The sequence below is a fragment of the Protopterus annectens genome, chromosome 17.part0 (genome assembly GCF_019279795.1).
Source record: "Protopterus annectens isolate FY-2018-M chromosome 17.part0, PAN1.0, whole genome shotgun sequence".
NCBI lineage: Eukaryota > Metazoa > Chordata > Ceratodontiformes > Protopteridae > Protopterus > Protopterus annectens.
Genome location: NC_056751.1, coordinates 780,141,298 through 780,160,644, shown reverse-complemented (window position 1 = coordinate 780,160,644; position 19,347 = coordinate 780,141,298). Strand labels below are relative to the sequence as shown.

The following is a 19,347-nucleotide window of genomic DNA, read 5'->3' as shown; positions in this document are numbered from 1 at the left end:
TCGTTTATGATGTACCCTAGGCACGTTAGAACTATTTTTACAAATGCCAGATGCTTTAGAAGAATGTCCTTGTTGTCTGCCTGAATTAAACCATCATTCAGGTATGGATATATTTCAATATTTCCTTGCCTGCAAAATGCAATTACTGGAGCCAGGCACTTTGTGAAGACCCTGGGTGCAGTAGATAAGCCAAACGGCAGTGCAGAGAACTGGTAATGCAGGTAGCCTGCTTTGAAGTGGAGGTATTTTCTGCAAGATTCCCTGATTGGGATATGCAGGTAAGCCTCTTTTAAGTATAGAGTTACCAACCAGGCATCTTTGCCGAGCATAGGAAATAACTCTTGGCGAGTCAGCATCTTGAATTTTGGAATGTCCAGAAATGTGTTTAGAGTAGATAAGTCCAGAATTGGATGCCATGATTTGTCTTTTCTGGGTACCAGGAAAAGTCTTGAATAGAAACCTTGTCCCTTTTCCTCTTCTGGTACTGGTTGAATAGCCCCCATGTTCATGAGGGACAGTACTTGTTTCTGGGCCTCTGCCCACTGATTTGGGAGCAGGTCTGGCCATTTGTTTGAGATTGGCAATGTGTGGAAATGAAATCTGTATCCCTGGGATACTGTATTTAAAACCCATTTGTCCTGGGTTATAAGTTGCCAGTTTCTTGCATGAAGTGCCAGTTTTCCCCCCAAATGGGTGGCTAAGAGGTAAGTGCTTGGCAATTGTAGAGGAAAGTCATTGAGACTGTTTACCATAGGGAGGTGCCTTGTTGTTTCCAGATTTGGAAGTGGAGGCACCCCATTGCTTTGTTCTAAAAGTCCCTTGTGACTTAAACCTGGAGCCTTTGGAATGTCTGGGTTTGACTTGAGTGGCTCATGAAGGAACTGGAAAGGACCAGTTCTTAGTAGGCCAGTGCCTACTAAATCTTGGAGGTTGCACTTGTAAGAAATCTTTTCACAGTTTGCATAGATTTAGCTTTATCTTCCATCTTTTTTAAAACTTCTTCAGTCTTATTACCAAAGAGACGGTCCTGTTGTAAAGGAGCATCCAACAATTTTGCTTTAACATGATCAGGCAGAGATTGCTCTTTGAGCCAAGCATGCCTTCGTAGCACAGACCCAGTTACAGCAGCCCTGCAAGAGGCCTCCAAAGAATCAAAATCACATTGCAAAGTATGTTTTCCAACTTGTTCAGCTGAATGCAATAAATCCTGTAAATCTTTATTTTCCACACAGTCAGAAATCAACATAATTTTCTGTTTAAGCAGTCCCATGATATGCCGTTGATATTTAAGCATATGAAATTGACAGTTTAAAGCCCTGATTGCCAAGGTCGCAGAAGTGTAAACCTTTTTACCCCATCTATCCAGCGCCCTGGAATCTCTATCAGAAGGGGTAGGATTTTTAGCAGTAGAGGCCTTAATGCCCTTGGGACCCTGAGAAATGGTTTCAGGATCTGCAATTGGATTTTTTAAAAGGAATTTGTGAGAGTCAGGAACCCTGTAGTATCTGTCTGGCTTACAAGGAGCCGGAGGCAGAGAATCAGGAGTCATTCTAGATTCTGAAAAAACATCATCAACAATGTCTAGAACAGGAGGTATAGCCAAAGGCTTATGCTGATGAAGAAGAAGAAGAAGAAAATCCCTAAGTCTCTTTTTGCATTCAAAGAAATCCTGACTTTCCCAGTGGAAATGTTCCCTTAAGGTATGTAAAGTTTCCCCAAAAGAAAAATCCTCAGGTGGAGAAGCAGAAGGAATGGAATCTTCTACATCAGAGTCCTCATAAGTAGGTATAGACAAATCCTGTTCATTAGAAGAGTCAGAAGAAATATAATCCTGTTCAGAAGATTCATAATCAATGTCTTGCCTAGGCCTCTTAGAAGGAGGGTGTTGGCTACCCCTGATCAGAGTAATTATATCTTCAGCCATTTTGATCATTTGTTTTTTAGGCATAAGGGCCTGCACATGTGGCCCAGGAGTCAGTTTTTTAGACATAGATTTAGATTTTGGCCTTAGTTTTGAAGATGGCGTTGGTCTAATGTACAAATCTGTAGGCCTGAAAACACCCTCAGAAGCCGGTGCCTGCACAGCGGCTCTGGACCTAAGGTAGAGACATCTGCGGATTCCATAATTGAAGCATCTCGCGGCATACCAGACTCAGAATGGGTTTCAGTAGAAGCCTGTGAATCAGAAGTGGCGGGTATCAGGGGCTGCGAAAGCACCTGAGTACCGGCGAACTGGAGACTGGCTTAGGAGAAGTGTCATCATCAGTTTTGGATCGCGACGGCCTGTCTTTGTCTTTTTCTTTGCATTTTTTAGGTCTTCTGGTAGTCAGATTGCTAACCGACAACATTTCTGGATAATTAAATTGTGAGCCAAAATATTTAGAAGCAAAAATATACCAACGTTTAATAGTGCATTGATTAAATTTAGCACAAAACCGACAGCAAGGTACGTTGTGGTCAGGGCCTAGGCAAGGAATACAGTACAAATGAAAATCCTCATGAGGTATTTGCTTCCCACAAGTAATGCAATTATTAACTTTTACTGACATTGGTAAAAAGCAAAAAAAGTTTCCCCAACGGGGTACTTAGCTTTTTAGTTGAAGACTCCGGTTCTGAAACTCAAAAATGAAAATTTCAGGAGTTAGCAGACCGGCACTTGCGAACTGCTTCTGCTTCAGGCACCGCGCAGCAAGAAAGACTAATGTAATGCTGTCGACTGCATGTTTTATACCCCTGACGTCATGGAAGAAGGGACAACAACTGACGCAGGACCCAAGACTTTGTTAATCAGGCCGACTGAGGGCAATCTGCCAGCAGATTACCCAAATGTAATGACTGAAACAGTGAAACATGAAGAACATCTGGCGACTGGCTTAGGAGAAGCATCGTCGGCAGCTTTGGTCCTAGGCGGCCTGTCTTTGTCTTTATCTTTGCGTTTTTTCAGAATTCCGGTAGTTGGATGGCTAACCGATGACATTTCTGGATAATTAAAATGAGAACCAAAATATTTAGAGGCCAAAATATACCAACGATGGATAGTGCACTGATTAAATAAAGCACAAAACTGACAGCAAGGTACGTCGTAGTCAGGGCCCAGGCAAGGAATACAGTACGAATGAAAATCTTTCTGAGGTATTTGCTTTCCACAAGAAATGTGATTATTAACTTTTACTGACATCGGTATGGAGCAAGAAAAAGTTTCACCAACAGGGTGCTTAGCTCTAGTTGAAGACTTTGGCTCTGAAACTCGAAAATGAAAATTTCAGGAGTCGGCTGACTGGCACCGCGCTGCAAGAAAGAATGATGTAATGATGTTGGCTGCATGTTTTATGCTCCTGATGACCTGACGTCATAAAAAAAGGGACAACATCGACATAGGACCCAAGACTTTGTTAATCAGGCCGACTGAGGGCTACTGCAAGCAGATAACCCAAATGTAATGACTGCAACAGTGAAACACAAAGAACATCAACAGTTACAGCCACTTTGATTGTGTACACCCCTTATTGTTTTGAAGAAATAAATTACATGTACTTTATTTGTAGTTTACAATGAACTGCATGAAACTGTATAAAGATTACTAGCATCATACCATTAGATCCAGCTAGGTGTAGCATAGTTCAAATAGGAGAATATTTATGACGGCATAAGAAACATTAACCACTGATAATATAGGATATGTCAATACGCACAATCTCTACAGAAGTAAAAGTCATCTGAATAATTCCCCATTAAAGAGAACTATTACTAATGCAGAGGTTGCTGCTGGCAAATGACTTTGCATTTAAGTGGTTCATCTGCAAATGCAGTGCCTGCTGCCCTTGAAGAATGCATTGCCTTAAGTCGCATTAGAAACAGTCTGCTGGTAACATTGCCATAGCAGTTCCTGAACTAGATCGGCTATATTTGACAAACAATGACAACAGGTTCATAGTTACTAGGCAGGCAGCCCCGGAGACCATTAAGAGCCTAGCACAAATTCACATTTGCTCCAAAGCATTGTCTAGTTAAATGAGTTGCGCAATGTGACAGATGAGGTAAATGAATGCAGAAAGATTCAAACCCTGCATCCCTGTCACAGAAAACAGCTCACTAACAAGTCAGAGCTTTAGCCATCTGTGCTAACTGCCAGATTTACATTTTTTTATTAACTTCAGAAATCCTTGACAGTTTGATCTTGTAGAGAAGACTGTGTCCACAGTAATTTGCAACAATGACTGCATAATGGGTGCTGACAATCTGACTTCTCTTATCATCACTGTAATGCAGACTGTAAGACCTAACAAATGTAAAACTCTAAAGTGAAATAAAACGTATCAGATTCTCTGAAAACAAGCCTTGTAAGAATGAGAACAGTTTAGGATAAAAAAGGTCTTGTTACCAGACAGAACTGTTAAAATCAAAAACTTTAATTCAAAAACAACAATGCCATAAGTATTAGAACGGTGGACAAAGGAGGTGGCATCATTGTTACGAAGAGTGTTATATATAATAATAAGATGACAGAGATGTTGAGTGAAGCACAGCCTTACATCACATTATCCAAAAGGGATATGAATAAGGTGATGGACAAAGTTCTAGCTCAGATATATGATCTGTTTTTGACACAGAAGATCAATAAGGGATTGAATGAATATTTGATAGTGGAAAAACCTATAGTGCCCATCATCAAAGGGCTTCTGAAGGTTCCTAAGAATGAGTCAGGTCCACCTACGTGCCTGATTGTATCAGGTGCCAGGTGGCTGACTGAACCTGCTTCTAACTTTTTTGAACATCAACATAAACTTATTATTCCAGCCATGCTTATGGACACATCCCAATTTCTAACATCTTTATTTCAATGTATGGATAATATGAGAGATGGTATTGTACCAGTCCTCGTAACCATGTATGTGAAGAATTTATTCACCGTGATACCCAACGAACATGGAACCAAAGCAGTTCGTACTTTAACATTGGATAACACTATTGCTACTAGCATGATAGAGCTAATTTTCTCCTTATTAAACATCATCTTCAAAAATAATATTTTTGTTTTTGAGAACTGCTACTATTGGCAGAAATGAGGAGTGACCATGGACATAGTGATGGCATACTGGGAAAATTAATATGTGTTCAATGATATGAATTCCTGGAAAAAAAGACACAATATTCTATAAGTGTTGATGATATTTTTCTGTTGTGGGCCAACAATGAAGACAAAATAAATGCCTTTACTGCATATTTCAAGAACACTACTAATGTTTCAAGCACCAGTATTGATTTCCTGGATGTTTAACTAAATCTCAGTCCTGTGGATTCATATCACTTCACTGAAAGACCATTTCACTGGCACCCATTTCACTGAGACAAATCACCTAAAGTTAATTTCACCTATAACTCATTTCACCTAAAACTCATTTCATTGACAAGTAGTACTCTAAGGCAAGTCAAAGGTATATGTCCTTTTTCCCACTGTAGTGCAATCCTAGTGTTAGTATATATAGTTAGGTGGGGTGGGGGGCACAGACCCCACATGGGGGGGTGGCGGGCATAGACCCCCACCTAGTTGGGTTTTGCCAAATAATGTAAAACAAAACCAGACAACAGAAAACCAAATTAAGTGGGGGCTACACCCCCCACACCCCCCTAACTATATATACTAACACCAGAATCGCACTACAGTGAGGAAAAGAACATATGCCTTTGACTTGCCTTAGAGTACGGCTTGTCAGTGAAATGAACTTTCAGTGAAATGAACTTTAGGTGATTTGGTCTCAGTGAAATGGTCTTTCAGTGAAGTGATACGAATCCCAGTCCCGCACATGGTATTAACAAACGGGTTCATCAGAAAAAATGTTGAAAAACCATACTCTACATAGATCAAGCATGCATCCCAGTATGAATTATAATGGGACAGATGCTTAGGGTTTCAAGACTATGTACTAATGACATATACTATGAGACTGAGATTGAGTCTTTGAAGAATAATTTCATAGAACAAGGTTATACCGAGAGAGAAGTGGAAGAAACTGTTGGCAAGAACAGGGAGCTGAGAAGGTCGAAAGGACGCCCATATTATTCAGCTTGTACCACTGAAGCAACTTCAAAACAGACACACAGAGTCGGTACAAGTGAAAGAGGGATTGCATTTACTTTAATTTAGAGTAATGATGTGAGAGTCATATGTCAAGTCATTAGGATTAACTGGAAAATATTACAGACTGATCCAGACATTAAAAAGATTGTTGGAGACCAGCCAAGATTTTGTTTTAAAAATAAGAAGAATTTAAAGAGAGTTTTGTGTGATAATACTTCCTCCAGAATCCAGAATGAATGTATTGGACATCTGGGAACATATTCTTGCAGGAGATGTAAGGCGTGCAATTACATCAACAGTTCTGGCTTGTTTCAGCATTTGACTACAAAAAGGGTTTATAACTTTGAACTCTATGTGGACTGTATTTCTTACAGTCTAGTTTATTTGGCACTATGTAAACAATGTATTTGTTTCTATATTGGGAAAACTAAGAAAGTATTTAAAGTACATATCCATCATCACTTAAGTGATATACATCTAAAGAAAAAACAAGATACGTTAGCCCAACATGTTATACATAATCCAATACATAAATTTTGCTTCTTCATAATCCAATTTATCACAGATAATTTGAGGGAAGGGATATATCCAATCGCACTGAGTACATGGAAATGCAATGGATAGCTAGGTTACAAGCAGACAAAGACCTTGGACTCAGTGGTATGGTCCCTTAAAAAACAGCATTCAGAAGGTGGAGACTGATGCAATAAAACTTTTCAATTGGTGACACCCTTAAAAAGGCTCCAAAAGAACAGGAAAAATACAGGATCTGAAGAAGGCTGATTAAGCTGAAAGCATTTGTCCATTGTTTTGTTTTGGATTTCTTGGATTTACTTGCAAGTTTTTATTTTGTTATCCTTGGGACTTAAACTTTGAGCTTTTTTTTTAATTAAAGTATTTTATTTTAACAGTTCTGCCTGGTAACAAGACATTTTATCCTAAAATGTAAAACTCCTTGCATTTGCTGCAGACTCTAAAGAAATTGCTGCAAAAATATATTACTAAAATGCAACATGTTTAGATTATATTACATAACCCAGGCAAGTTAATGAATTCTTCATTCTTTAGTATAATGACTAAAGCAAAAACAATTCCAGACAATATAAATGCTGTAGTAGTAGCTTTTGTTCAGCAACATGCAAGTCATACAAAATCAGAAATATTACTGCATATAGCGTACTGTTTTATTTTTATTTTTTGAAGGGGACTTGCAGGATAGCTACATCTCACTTTTGACCAACCTATGTTTCCTCTGTCTGACTAGCAGACAACTCTAAATCACTTAAAAGTTAACACAACAACATGCATTTTGTTTAGCAGATCTTTAACTTCACCTATGAAACGGAGTCTGGCAAGGTACATGGTATGACTTTGAGCAAGCCTCATAACTAAGTTAGGCATTACACACACACACACACACACACACACACACACACACACACACACACACACACACACACACACACACACGCACACACGCACACACGCACACACACGTGCACACACACGCAGACACAAACACATACAGGGGAACATTGTATTAGATCAGGCATGGGCAAACTACGGCCCGGGGGCCACATGCGGCCCGTTAAACGTTTTGATTCGGCCTGCCAAACTTGAAAAAATGTAATAAATTAACCTTGTTAATGTTTTATTTCCCCTGCAATTCTGATGTTTCCTCACTAGATGGCGCACTCTAGATATATTGGCTTTGTTGAGGTGAAGCGTAGGCCTATTACTCCACGTTTGCACTTTACCCTTTGACCCACCGCCCCTCTATGAAGATGAGCGGACCCAAGAAAAGGAAAGTGGACAGAGAATGTCGAGTGTTCAATAAGGAGTGGACAACTAAATATTTTTTCACTGAACACCGATCATCTGCTGTTTGCCTGATATGCCAAGAAACTGTGGCGGTTTTTAAAGAGTATAATATTAGCCATCACTTTGCCACAAAGCACGCTAATTATGCTAGCAAGCTCTCAACAAAAGAACGGGAAGCTGCTGCTGAGAAGGTGGCAGCTAATTTGAAGGCTCAGCAAAGTTTTTTTCACCATCAAACTGCCATTCAAGAGTCAAGTACCAAGGCCAGTTTTATGCTTTCATTCAAAATAGCAAAGGCCAGCAAACCACTGTCTGAGGGCAAGTTTTTAAAAGAATGTATGTTAGAGACAGCAGGTATTTTGTGTCCGGAGACCAAAGACAAATTTGAGAAAATCAGTTTATCACGGCGGGCAGTGACTCGCCGTGTGGAACTAATAGATGAAGATATTACCAGCAGATTAAACAAAAAGGCGAAGTCATTCACTTTTTATTCTTTAGCACTGGATGAAATCAACGATGTCAAAGACACTGCTCAGCTCCTCATTTTTATCCGAGGAATCAACGAAACTTTTGAAATAACGGAGGAGTTTTTGACAATGGAGTCTCTGAAAGGACAAACACGGGGAGAGGACTTGTTTGAACAGGTGTCTGCTGCCATCGAAAACATGAAGCTTCCCTGGAGTAAGCTTGTTAACGTCACCACAGATGGATCTCCGAATTTAATGGGAAAAAATGTTGGCCTGCTGAGGAGAATCCAGAATAAAGTGAAAGATGAAAACCCTGACCAGGATGTCATTTTCCTCCACTGCATCATCCACCAGGAATCTCTATGTAAATCAGTGTTACAGCTGAATCATGCTGTGAATCCTGTGGTGAAACTCGTCAACTTCATACGCGCACGGGGACTTCAGCACCGTCAGTTCATTGCGTTCTTGGAGGAAACTGATGCGGATCACCAGGACCTGCTTTACCACTCCCGTGTCCGCTGGTTGAGTTTGGGCAAAGTGTTTCAACGAGTGTGGGAGCTCAAAGAGGAGATTGGTGTGTTTTTGGAGCAGCAGGGGAAGACTGATGAATTTCCTGAGCTGAGCAACAAGAGCTGGATGCGTGACTTTGCGTTTGCTATGGATGTATTTTCACACTTGAATGAGCTCAACGTGAAACTGCAGGGGAAGGAGCAGTTTGTGCATGACATGTACACAAATGTGAAAGCCTTCAAATCCAAGCTGGCTTTATTTTCCAGGCAGATTTTGAACAAGTCATTCACTCATTTTCCTAGACTAGCCACGCTGAAAGAGGCCGGAGCAAAAGTAAAGAAATACAGTGAGTCACTGGATGCACTGCACGGAGAATTCTGCCGTCGGTTTTTGGATTTCGACAAAATTGACAAGTCACTTCAATTGGTGGCCTTTCCTCTGTCACAAGACCCCGAAACAGCTCCAGAGGAGCTTCAGCTCGAACTGATCGACCTTCAGTCCCACCCTGCCTTAAAAGAGAAGTTCAGCTCTCTGAAACTAAATGACTTCTATGCTTCACTCAATGATGCCGCGTTTCCAAATCTAAGGTGAAAAGCGCAGATGATGTTGACTTTGTTCGGCTCTACCTTCGTGTGTGAACAGACCTTCAGCGTCATGAACATCAACAAAGCCAGCCACAGATCCAAGTTAACAGACCTACACCTCAGATCCATCCTGAGAATCGCCACAACAAAACTAACTCCAGACTTTGATGCGCTGGCTAAAAAAGGAGACCAACAACACTGCTCCCATTAAAATGTGTGTGTCTCCGTGATACGCACGTTGTTAAAATAAACAGTGCACGCAGATCAAATATAACGCTTCACAGACTGACTTGCTGCAACTGTTTCGTCCTTGCACTGGTCGTTTTTGACTTTTGGCACCGGGGAAACAAATTGAATAAAAGGAACAGGACAAGTACATCTGCATCTCCTACCGTTTTTGAAAAAAAAGACAGTCAGGAGGAGAGTGATGGTGATATCCTGAAGGATAACAGAATTTCAGTGCTTTAAAATAAAATGGTCATTTATTTGATTTTCAGTGTTTAAAGACTCATTTCGAAGTCAGAGATTTTATTGTAATGCTTTTCTTCATTTTCATTGGAAATTAAAGCACATGTTTTCTCCATATCCCAAGATGTGTATTTTTCCCCCAATGAGGTGATGTTTTCAAAGCATGCCATCTATCTGCTCCTGTTCCGGCCCCTTTGTCAAATGTTAGAACTCAATGTGGCCCACAAATCAAAAAGTTTGCCCACCCCTGTATTAGATAGTCATGTTTGGCTTAGGGAATTTATTTTCAGTATGATTCTTTACAATACTCATGGGAAAGGAGTCAGAAAGTGTTAATGTGATGCAGATGCCTTAACTTGGAAGGCGTCCTCATCACACTGCCTTTTCCATTTCGGAGACCACTCTCAAGCTACTTCTTGTTTTCCTTGGCAATAGCTGTAGGGGACAGAGAGTGACCTCACTGATGAAGTCACATGTTAATGTGTCAGCCCACAGGAACAGCTAAAGCTAATTAGCCATGTGGTCTCCCTGGAAATGTCTGTGGCTCCAGAGTAACACAGCAAGTTAATTACCTTCATTTCTTTTGCACTGAGAAAAAAAAACTGTACCCTGTTTTTTGATGGTGTTTGCCCAGTTATCTTGGTAGGATTGCCCATACCTCATAAAGCAACTACAGGGGATCATGTTGGAACTGGAGTATGTGTATTAGTCTTTGAGTCTGTGTCTGTACGTAGACATACAAGCGCATATCTGTAGGGGCATAAATGCAGCTGAATGGAAGAGTGTTTGTGTGTGTTTGGGTGAGTGATACAGTGTGTGTATGAGTTTGTGTGTGTGTGTGTGTGTGTGTGTGTGTGTGTGTGTGTGTGTGTGTGTGTGTGTGTGTGTGTGTGTGTGCGCGCGCGCGCATGCGTGTGTGTGTGTATTTTGGTGAGTTATACGGTGTGTGTGTTTGTGTGCGTTTGTGTGTGTTTTGGTGAGTGATACGGTGTGTGTGTGTGTGTGTGTGTGTGTGTGTGTGTGTGTGTGTGTGTGTGTGTGTGTGTGTGTGTGCACGTGTGTGTGTGTGTGTGTGTGTGTGTGTGTGTGTGTGTGTGTGTGTTTACTCTCCTCTACTGTTCTCAACTTTTCACTAACCTGCACGTCTGATTTACATCTACTTGATTCCTAATATAACAAAATAGCAAAATTTGCTGCTAATATACCCAGCAGGACCTATTATTGCCTTACTCTTCAAAAACTACACTGGCTTAAATTTCCCAATCTGTTATCACTCAGTCAGCTCACTACTGCCCACTCCATTATCCACAAGCCTGAAAACTGCCCTGCACTCTCCAACCTAGTGCAACTAAATACCAACTTCCTTAGATCATCTGATAGTCTTATATTTAAGATAAATAAGTTCCATGATTACTTTGGTGACTCTCTCTTCTCCTTCACAGTAGCCAAACAGTGGAACCTATTACCCCAGAATATCCTAAAAAACACAGATAGTCATAGCTTCAAACAACTCCTAAAGGAATACCTTACTCAACATCGGCTATGCTCCCATAATACTCCTGGCTAGTTTCTCATGCCATTAATTAAATGTTTCTTTCCTGCAATCTTCTCCTTGTCTTACTTCTACCAAATGAAAATACCACAATGGATTATTTTAATTATATATCTAAGGAATTTCATATTACTGTCCGTAGTAAGGCTTATGTAATGTTTTTCTGTTTTACATTCCTTTTTTGTAAATTGTGATTGTTGACACCTGATAAACTTTTTTGTATATTGTTTGTAAATCTTTTTTAAAAAATATTTTTGTAATCTTTTTTGTACTATTGTTATGGAGATTTTCTTCCTGTGTCTCCACTGAAAATGGGCTACTTGCCCAGCTGGAGTCTACACACTTAACAAATGTAAAATAAATAAATAAATACATTTATTCTCAGAGTTTTAATTCTACTGCATTGATTTTATACTTACCTGGGACAATTGAGTCAGTCCTTATATCATAGAGCATGCCTAACTGGAAGGGGCGTCCAAGGGCTGGCATCTGAATAATTTCGCTTGATTGATCTGACATCTTCCTCGTTCTTAGAATTTACCTGTAGTGCACATATCTTATTAATGCATACATATATTTTATTAATAAAATCTTGACAATTTCTTGTTTCTGAAAGAAAAAAAACATTGAAAAAGTGTTTACCATTAAAATTATTTAAGCAGCCAAATGTTTGCAATCAAGAAACATGTATTTCATCCTGTAGATGTATGGAAAGATACAAAATAAAATGTTTAAACAAAATTAATTAAAATCAAATGTACATCGTTAAAAATAACATTTTAATGTGTTCATCAACACTAATTTGCTATGACAATAAGATGCACCAGGATGTGTGCTTATAGTAATGATCTGCTATAATAAGGAATTAAAAACATATACCTAAAGACATAGACAGGGATTTAAAAATGCATAAGGAAATCAGCATAATTTGTTTGAAACCAGCTGAATGATTATGAAGAAACATATGATTCATTAGCAGATATAGTATGCTGAAAATCAATCTTAAGTATGATAAGGAAGACTAGAGAAACAAGCTTCCCTACACATCCCCAAGTCCCAGCTTCAGAAGGACTCAATTCACCAAGTTCAGCTCACAAATTTACATTTAACATCCTCCGTTTTCTGAAGGAAAACATTGCCAGCATGTGGTTTTCAAGTATGAAACAGCAGTGATTCCTTTGCTTTAGGGGATTTATTCATTCTTTGTGTTTCTTTGACAATGGATATGGTACAGAAGTCTTGGCGGGAGGGAGTTGTAGGACCCCCCCCCCATATGAGAGTGCATGGGATAACTTGCTCTAAGCAAAAAGTACTTGTTTTAATTTTATTAGGTGGGTTAAATTCTGTCCAGTTTTATCCTTCTGAAATTAAACATTAGTGATTCATATGGAAAGCACTGTAATATAACTGATAGCAAGGGTTTAATGACTAGATATTAGTTACCAGCATTCTGTGTTGGATTGTGCCTAACCTGATATGACAGACTCAGTCGCAAGGCTCAGGACATGACACATAGAATAAAAGCAAATCACATTCAGGTCAAGAACCACTGAATACATAAGTGTCTGTATGTCACAATAATTTAAAAAAAACATACCCCGGGATTCACAAAACAAAATATTTCATGCAGAAACAGTGTAGCCACTCCTGCACAGAAGATGGCTTCTGAGCGATCCAGAAATATCAGTTCCTGACGTGCACAAGCCTGTCTACACTGTTCCTGCACGGAGATCTGTGCAGAATGCTAATGACCTCATTTGCAGGTGAAAACCATGCAAATGAGGTAAAATTGCGATTCTGCAAGCAGGCAGGTCTCCGTGCAGGAACAGTGTTAGTTGCAGAAATGTATTCGGCTAGTAGCTGAATACGTTTCTGCAAATAACAAAATGGAGGTCTGACAGCTTGTAAAAGAACATGTATTTAGTATATTGGGCATACCAATGGCTAAACATACAGCCATTGGCATTGCCAATTGATTAATTATTATAAAAATAAGTTTTTTTTTTTTTTTATGGCCAGTTTCGGCCATTTAAGCGCAATGTAGTGCCACGCAAATGGGAGGGGTACACAAAATAAATAAATAAATAACTAAGAGGATTCTAAAGAAAACCTGCAGTTGCCCATTATAGTGAATGGGATGCAGAATGTAAACAACAGGAGGGAACACTGGTCGCTAACGGGAAAGGCTGTGCTGTAGTGCAGTAACTATGGGCTAAGGCAGTGGAATATGCAAATGAGGATAATGTACTTGAATCACAGATTTCTTCTAAGTGCCACACTGCAACTAACTGTGTAGGTGTTATAGCATAATCATGTAAGAACAGGGAGCATCAGACATGAAAGAGGGGTGCCATGGTTCCTGTAAGAATTGAACCAAAAAACGAACCGGCACAAAGGGGAAAAATGCTTAAATATTTTTCATTTGTGGCAAAGACCAATCCATATGATCCATATATTGCAAACCGGTTTCGGCTATGTTTAGCCTTCTTCAGTGCAAAAAAAAAAAAATAGAATGTTAGCAGCACATCCTGGTAATTGCTTTTATATCAAGTCATTTAAAGGTGTATATACACCAAAAAACCTTTATTCACTTGTTGGGAATTCATTAGTTAGACTATAAACTTGTCTTGATCTAAAAGGACTACAATCAATCTTAACAAATATACAGATGCATGAAATAAGAAGCTGACAAAAACTACTCCATTTCATTTAAGCCAGGTTTGAAAAGAGCCCCTAACCTGGTATTCCATGAGGATTCCATATTATTTAATCTGTCATGCCAGCCTGCTTAAAATTGATCAATAATAATAAATTTGAACTGCGCAGTTTGGTGAGTTATGGTATGTTTGCATAAAGTGTTAGAAATTTTGTGGTTTCTAATGGCGCTGAGATGATCACTTATCCTGTGTCTCAGTGGTCTAGATGTTTGGCCCACATAGAAGGAGGAACATGTACAGGTGACCAGATAAATCACCCAATCCGTGCTGCAGTTACCAAAAATTCTTATCTGGTATACCTTAGAGGTATTACTACTAGAAAATTCTTTGGTCTTAAAAATATGCCTACAAGCACTACAGTGATTACAAGGAAACATCCTATCAAAGGGTCACCAAATAGAGTTGTCTGAATTGATGTAGATGGCTTGTATCTTTTGTAGTGTGTAAAGTGAGACTGAATCGTTCTGCCCCTGCGGTATGAAAAAGCACATCTGTCAGGTAATATTTCATTCAAATGTTCATGAGCCTTCAAAATATCCCAATGGTTGTTAATAATATCTCTGAACAAGGGTGTATTGCTACCAAATGTAGTGACAAACCTGATAGGCTGAGATGTAATTGGTTTATCTTCATCTTGTGAGTGTTTGTATTGTAGTAATGTAGATCGGGGTACATCTTTAATCTGATTAATAGTTTGAGTAATGCAATATTTCTGATATCCTCTGCTTATGAGCCTGCTAGACAGGTCCTGTTCACATTCTGAATGGTATTCTTGGGATGAACATATAGATTTCATCCATAAAAATTGGGATTTATGGATGTTGTTAATAATGTGGCAGGGATGATAGCTAGATGCATGTAAGAGTATGTTGTATTGTGGAAATTTCCTATGTACCCTGGTGGCCAATGTATGGTCAGCCTGAAGAGAAACTATCACATCCAAGAATACAATTTCTTGGTATTGTATGTTTAAAGTAAACTGAATATCCCATGGATTGTTATTCAAATATTTTACAAAATCTTGTGCTCGTATACTGTCACCCTGCCACACCATCCAACAATCATCCAAGTATCTTCTCCAGATATCTAAATGTTCCATGTAGTGATTGTTGTAAGAATCATATATGAATTGTTGTTCAAAGAATCCCATAAATAAGTCTGCATATATGGGAGCAAAGGATGCTCCCATAGCAGTCCCTCTAACCTGCCAATATGCCTGTCCCTCAAAATAGAAAATGTTCTTAGTTAACACATATTCTGTTAGTCTGATGAGAAAATTGTTAAAACCCATAGTGTACAATTGGGATCTATCTAACAAATATGAAATGGCTGATATGCCTGTATCATGTGGGATGCTGGTATAAAGGGAAGAGACATCCAATGTGCATAGCCACCAATCTGATTCCAGTTGCATATCCTGAATTATATTTAAAAAATATGTAGTATCTTGTAACCTTGATCACACCATAGGTAATAGAGGTTTGAGGTAGTATGTGAGAAAAGCCGATAGGGGTTCCATAAGGGAACCTCTCCCAGAGACAATTGGCCTACCGGGGGGATTTGTAGGATGTTTATGGATCTTAGGAAGCAAGTATAGATATTGAGCAATAGGTTCAAACACTTTCAGTTGTTTTCATGTTTGTTTATCAATGATCCCCTCCTGTGTGACTAAACCCAAAAAAGAGTAAATATGTGTTTTGAAGTTAGGTGTTGGATCAAGGACCATCTTGATATAGAACCGGGCATCAGACAATTGTTTGTGGGCTTCAGCTTGGTACAGAGACCAATCCATAATTACAACACCTCCTCCCTTGTCAGCTGCTGTGATCACTATATCATGATTGGAACGAAGTTCCTGTAGTGCTTGTTGTTCCTCCAAGGTTAAATTGTGTCTAACAGGTTGGTAACCTACAGAAAAGTGTATATCTTTGATGACACATTCTTTGAATATAGCTACATGCTTATCCATTGGTGGTTGAAAATCAGATTTACCAAATTTGAAACCAGTGGATCTTTGAGAATTGTCACTATCTGAAAAGATGAAAAGAATATTTTGAGGTTAATCAATCTACAAAAGTTATTTATTTCATTGACAAATGTGTGTTCAGGAACAAATGAAGTCGGTACAAAATTTAGACCCTTGTTTAACAATTTATTGTGAACAGATGACAATTCAAAAGAGGATATATTGTGCACATTATTTACTGACTCACAATTTTCTGTAGTAGCAGTTGTAAACTCCGTGTGCCTATTTTTGTGTTTTCTACCACTTCTGCGTGTCCTGGGTCTAAAGGGTCTGATGGTTTCCTCTTAGCCATTGGGGACGCCTGGTTGGAAGGGCAATCATAGTCTGTGGCAGAAGATGTCTCATCTTCCGAAGTGCCACTTGTAGTTTGATTATTCTTTCTTAAAATAGACCTAGGTCTTTTCCTCCTACTGCTAGTTTTAATGTTAGAATCAAAAAATCTAACACTTGTCTGTGTGACAAATGGTTTCCCCTTTTCGTAATCAGTAATATCCCGCTGAAGCTTATACGTTTTTTTTTTGATTAGTTGCTGTTCAAGTATTGCTAAATCTTTAGCCAAATTTGTTAAATGGTTGTTATAAAAATCCTCTGACTCAAAAATTTGAGCCTTAAGACAGTTGTTGTGAATCTCAACAATCTGTGATTCAATTATGCGCTCGTAATAAAAGATCAAAGTATTAACAAATAGCATAGAAGCTTGATGTTGGGCATCTGCCCAATCTTTAGAAAGTTGGGGATCAATCAAACCCACTAGGGGTTGAATGCGAATCCTTAGCCCCTGGGGTGTGATATTTTTCAATTTGTATGCCTTAAATAGCTTCAAATGCCAGATATTGGCTCTTAGCGTTTTCATATTTCTGGTTATCTTTTGAAACAATATGCCACAACAATATTTGGCATCTCCCTTATTGATATTAGAATCACTTGGGCCAACTAAATTAAGGCCAAAGGCTTCTAGATTATCTTTATCTGCCGATAACCCTTGTAAGATGCCTTTTAAATCCATAGCGCTTTTCATTTCTGCAAGGCATTCTAGCACAAAATGGACCAAAAATTATGTGTATGTATACGTGTGTACCAGGTGTTATTGATATATACCACTTGCCAACTAAATTGGAAGTTAACTATACATTAAAGACCAAAACACATGTGTATGCCAGGATATAACCTGTTCAGTCTTAAAAAGTTTTTGAAATGTAGCAAAAAGGCCCACCTATCTATAATAATATTCAAGACCAGAATTGGAAAAAAAGCTTATAAGGACTTTCTTTAGCAGCAATTGTATTGTAAGTAGTCGACCTTCGTCTCTACTACTATACTATAGATGAATTTCCTGCATATATTAATTTGTAACTTGGTATATGGCTATTGGCAGACCTTCGTCTCAACCAACCTTATTAGGAAATCAAAAATACTGACCAACCTACGTCTCAGCCAGTGTATTATAAAACAAATATAAAGAGACCAGTCTGATTAGAAGAGCAAACTTGTCCAATGTTGGTGTACATCAAGTATGCCAATCCTGGTGGTATCCAAATGAATGGATAAATGTAGCTGAAGTATAAACAGAAAATTTTTTTAAAACAACGATAAGTGGGCCCTATTACACACAATAGGGTCTAAATATAGATAATCTGAAAAAGCGGACACAGTTAGAGCAGATACAGTCTGCAAACGAAAGTCCCAATCGACAGGACTTCCCACTTAGCACAAATTTAAGGTTTTCAGAGAGAGCTTTCAAGTATCCAAACAGCTCTTAATTTCAAACAAAATAGATGATACCAACAGTTAACAGTCTCTGCTCCACCGAACTATAACTTGTATTCAATTCGATTTTTTCATTCAAAGAAAAAGAAAAACAAGCGTCTAGTGGATTGGTAGAACACAGTTTTATTTCCAACATGGCTAGCTCTTTCAACCTCAGTCTTCCTCAGGCCAATATATTTCTGTGTGCTGATGAGGTGTATTAGAGAAGCGAATTTTATTAATCGGAAGTTAAAAGACAGGATAAGGGAACATCAGTACAAAATTAGAACAACATCTACATGTAATGCACTATCTAAGCACATTATTGGAACCTCCTCAGATCATAATTTTAGGTTCCAAGTTAGTGACATCAACCCACCCACTATCAGACGAGGGGATATTTCAAATCAAACCGAGCAGAAAGAGGCTAAATGGATAATCAGATTCAGGGAAGATCGAGACCCAGGATTAAATGATAGGGTGTCCATTAAGCCCATTTTGAAAGCCAGGAGGCTGTGAAGTAAAATTCGCTTCTCTAATACACCTCATACTCTCCCATCTTTAGAGTCATTACTATACTATGCAGAAATCTTTAGATGCTAGGTAATGCAATATTAACACTCACTTTTATACATGTCCATAACCAAAAATTTTTTACTAGGTTCATCTTTCTTTTTTTGTTAAGATATAAAAAACTTAGGGTTAGTGGGGTCCAGTATAGGTAGTGAATAGCAGCCACAAAGAGTGTAAACGGCTGGACTTTAGATTTATTGTAATATTATTATTTAAGTAAGTTGTGCAGTGTTTATAATCAGCACACAGAAATATAATGCAAATTATTCATAAACTCATTAGACAATGCATCTATGGCTGCTTTAAATAGTCGCGGAAGATACATGTAAATGAGTTATAGAATGATCCAGGAGAACCAGGCCATTTATGCAAACACATATTGAAGACATTTACTATGTCCTATATATGTTTCAACATTTTTATTTGATTCAGTGGTTGTGCCTATGTATGCGCAAATTTAAGTAGCGCACTAATATGAAAGATGACGTAAAAATGCATTGTTTACGTAATTGTAAGGTCTGGATATAAAGCTCATTAATGACCATAAGAAAGTTTCGAAAATATTTATTAAGTTTCACATACTTCTTAATATGTTTATTGTTCAAGGTCTGGATATAAAGCTTATTGAGGACCATATGAAAGTATCGAAAACACTTATCATGCTACATATATTTTTTAATATGTTTATTTGCCTTAGTCGTTTTGTTTACATATGCGCAAACTTAAGTAGCGCATAAATATGGAAGATGTTTGGATAACCTATTGCCCACGCAATTGTCAGTTTTGATATAAAGCTCACTAATG

General features: G+C 38.6%; 1 protein-coding gene across 1 annotated transcript in view; it reads right to left on the bottom strand.

Moving 5' to 3' along the window:
• Positions 1 to 19,347, bottom strand: part of LOC122791509 (neoverrucotoxin subunit alpha-like) — a 372,162-nt gene that overhangs the window by 232,896 nt on the left and 119,919 nt on the right. The window contains exon 2 of the mRNA XM_044059251.1: positions 11,901 to 12,022. Within this exon, the coding sequence (XP_043915186.1) occupies positions 11,901 to 12,000 (100 nt within the window). The 5' untranslated portion in view covers positions 12,001 to 12,022. The remainder of the gene's footprint in view (positions 1 to 11,900; positions 12,023 to 19,347) is intronic.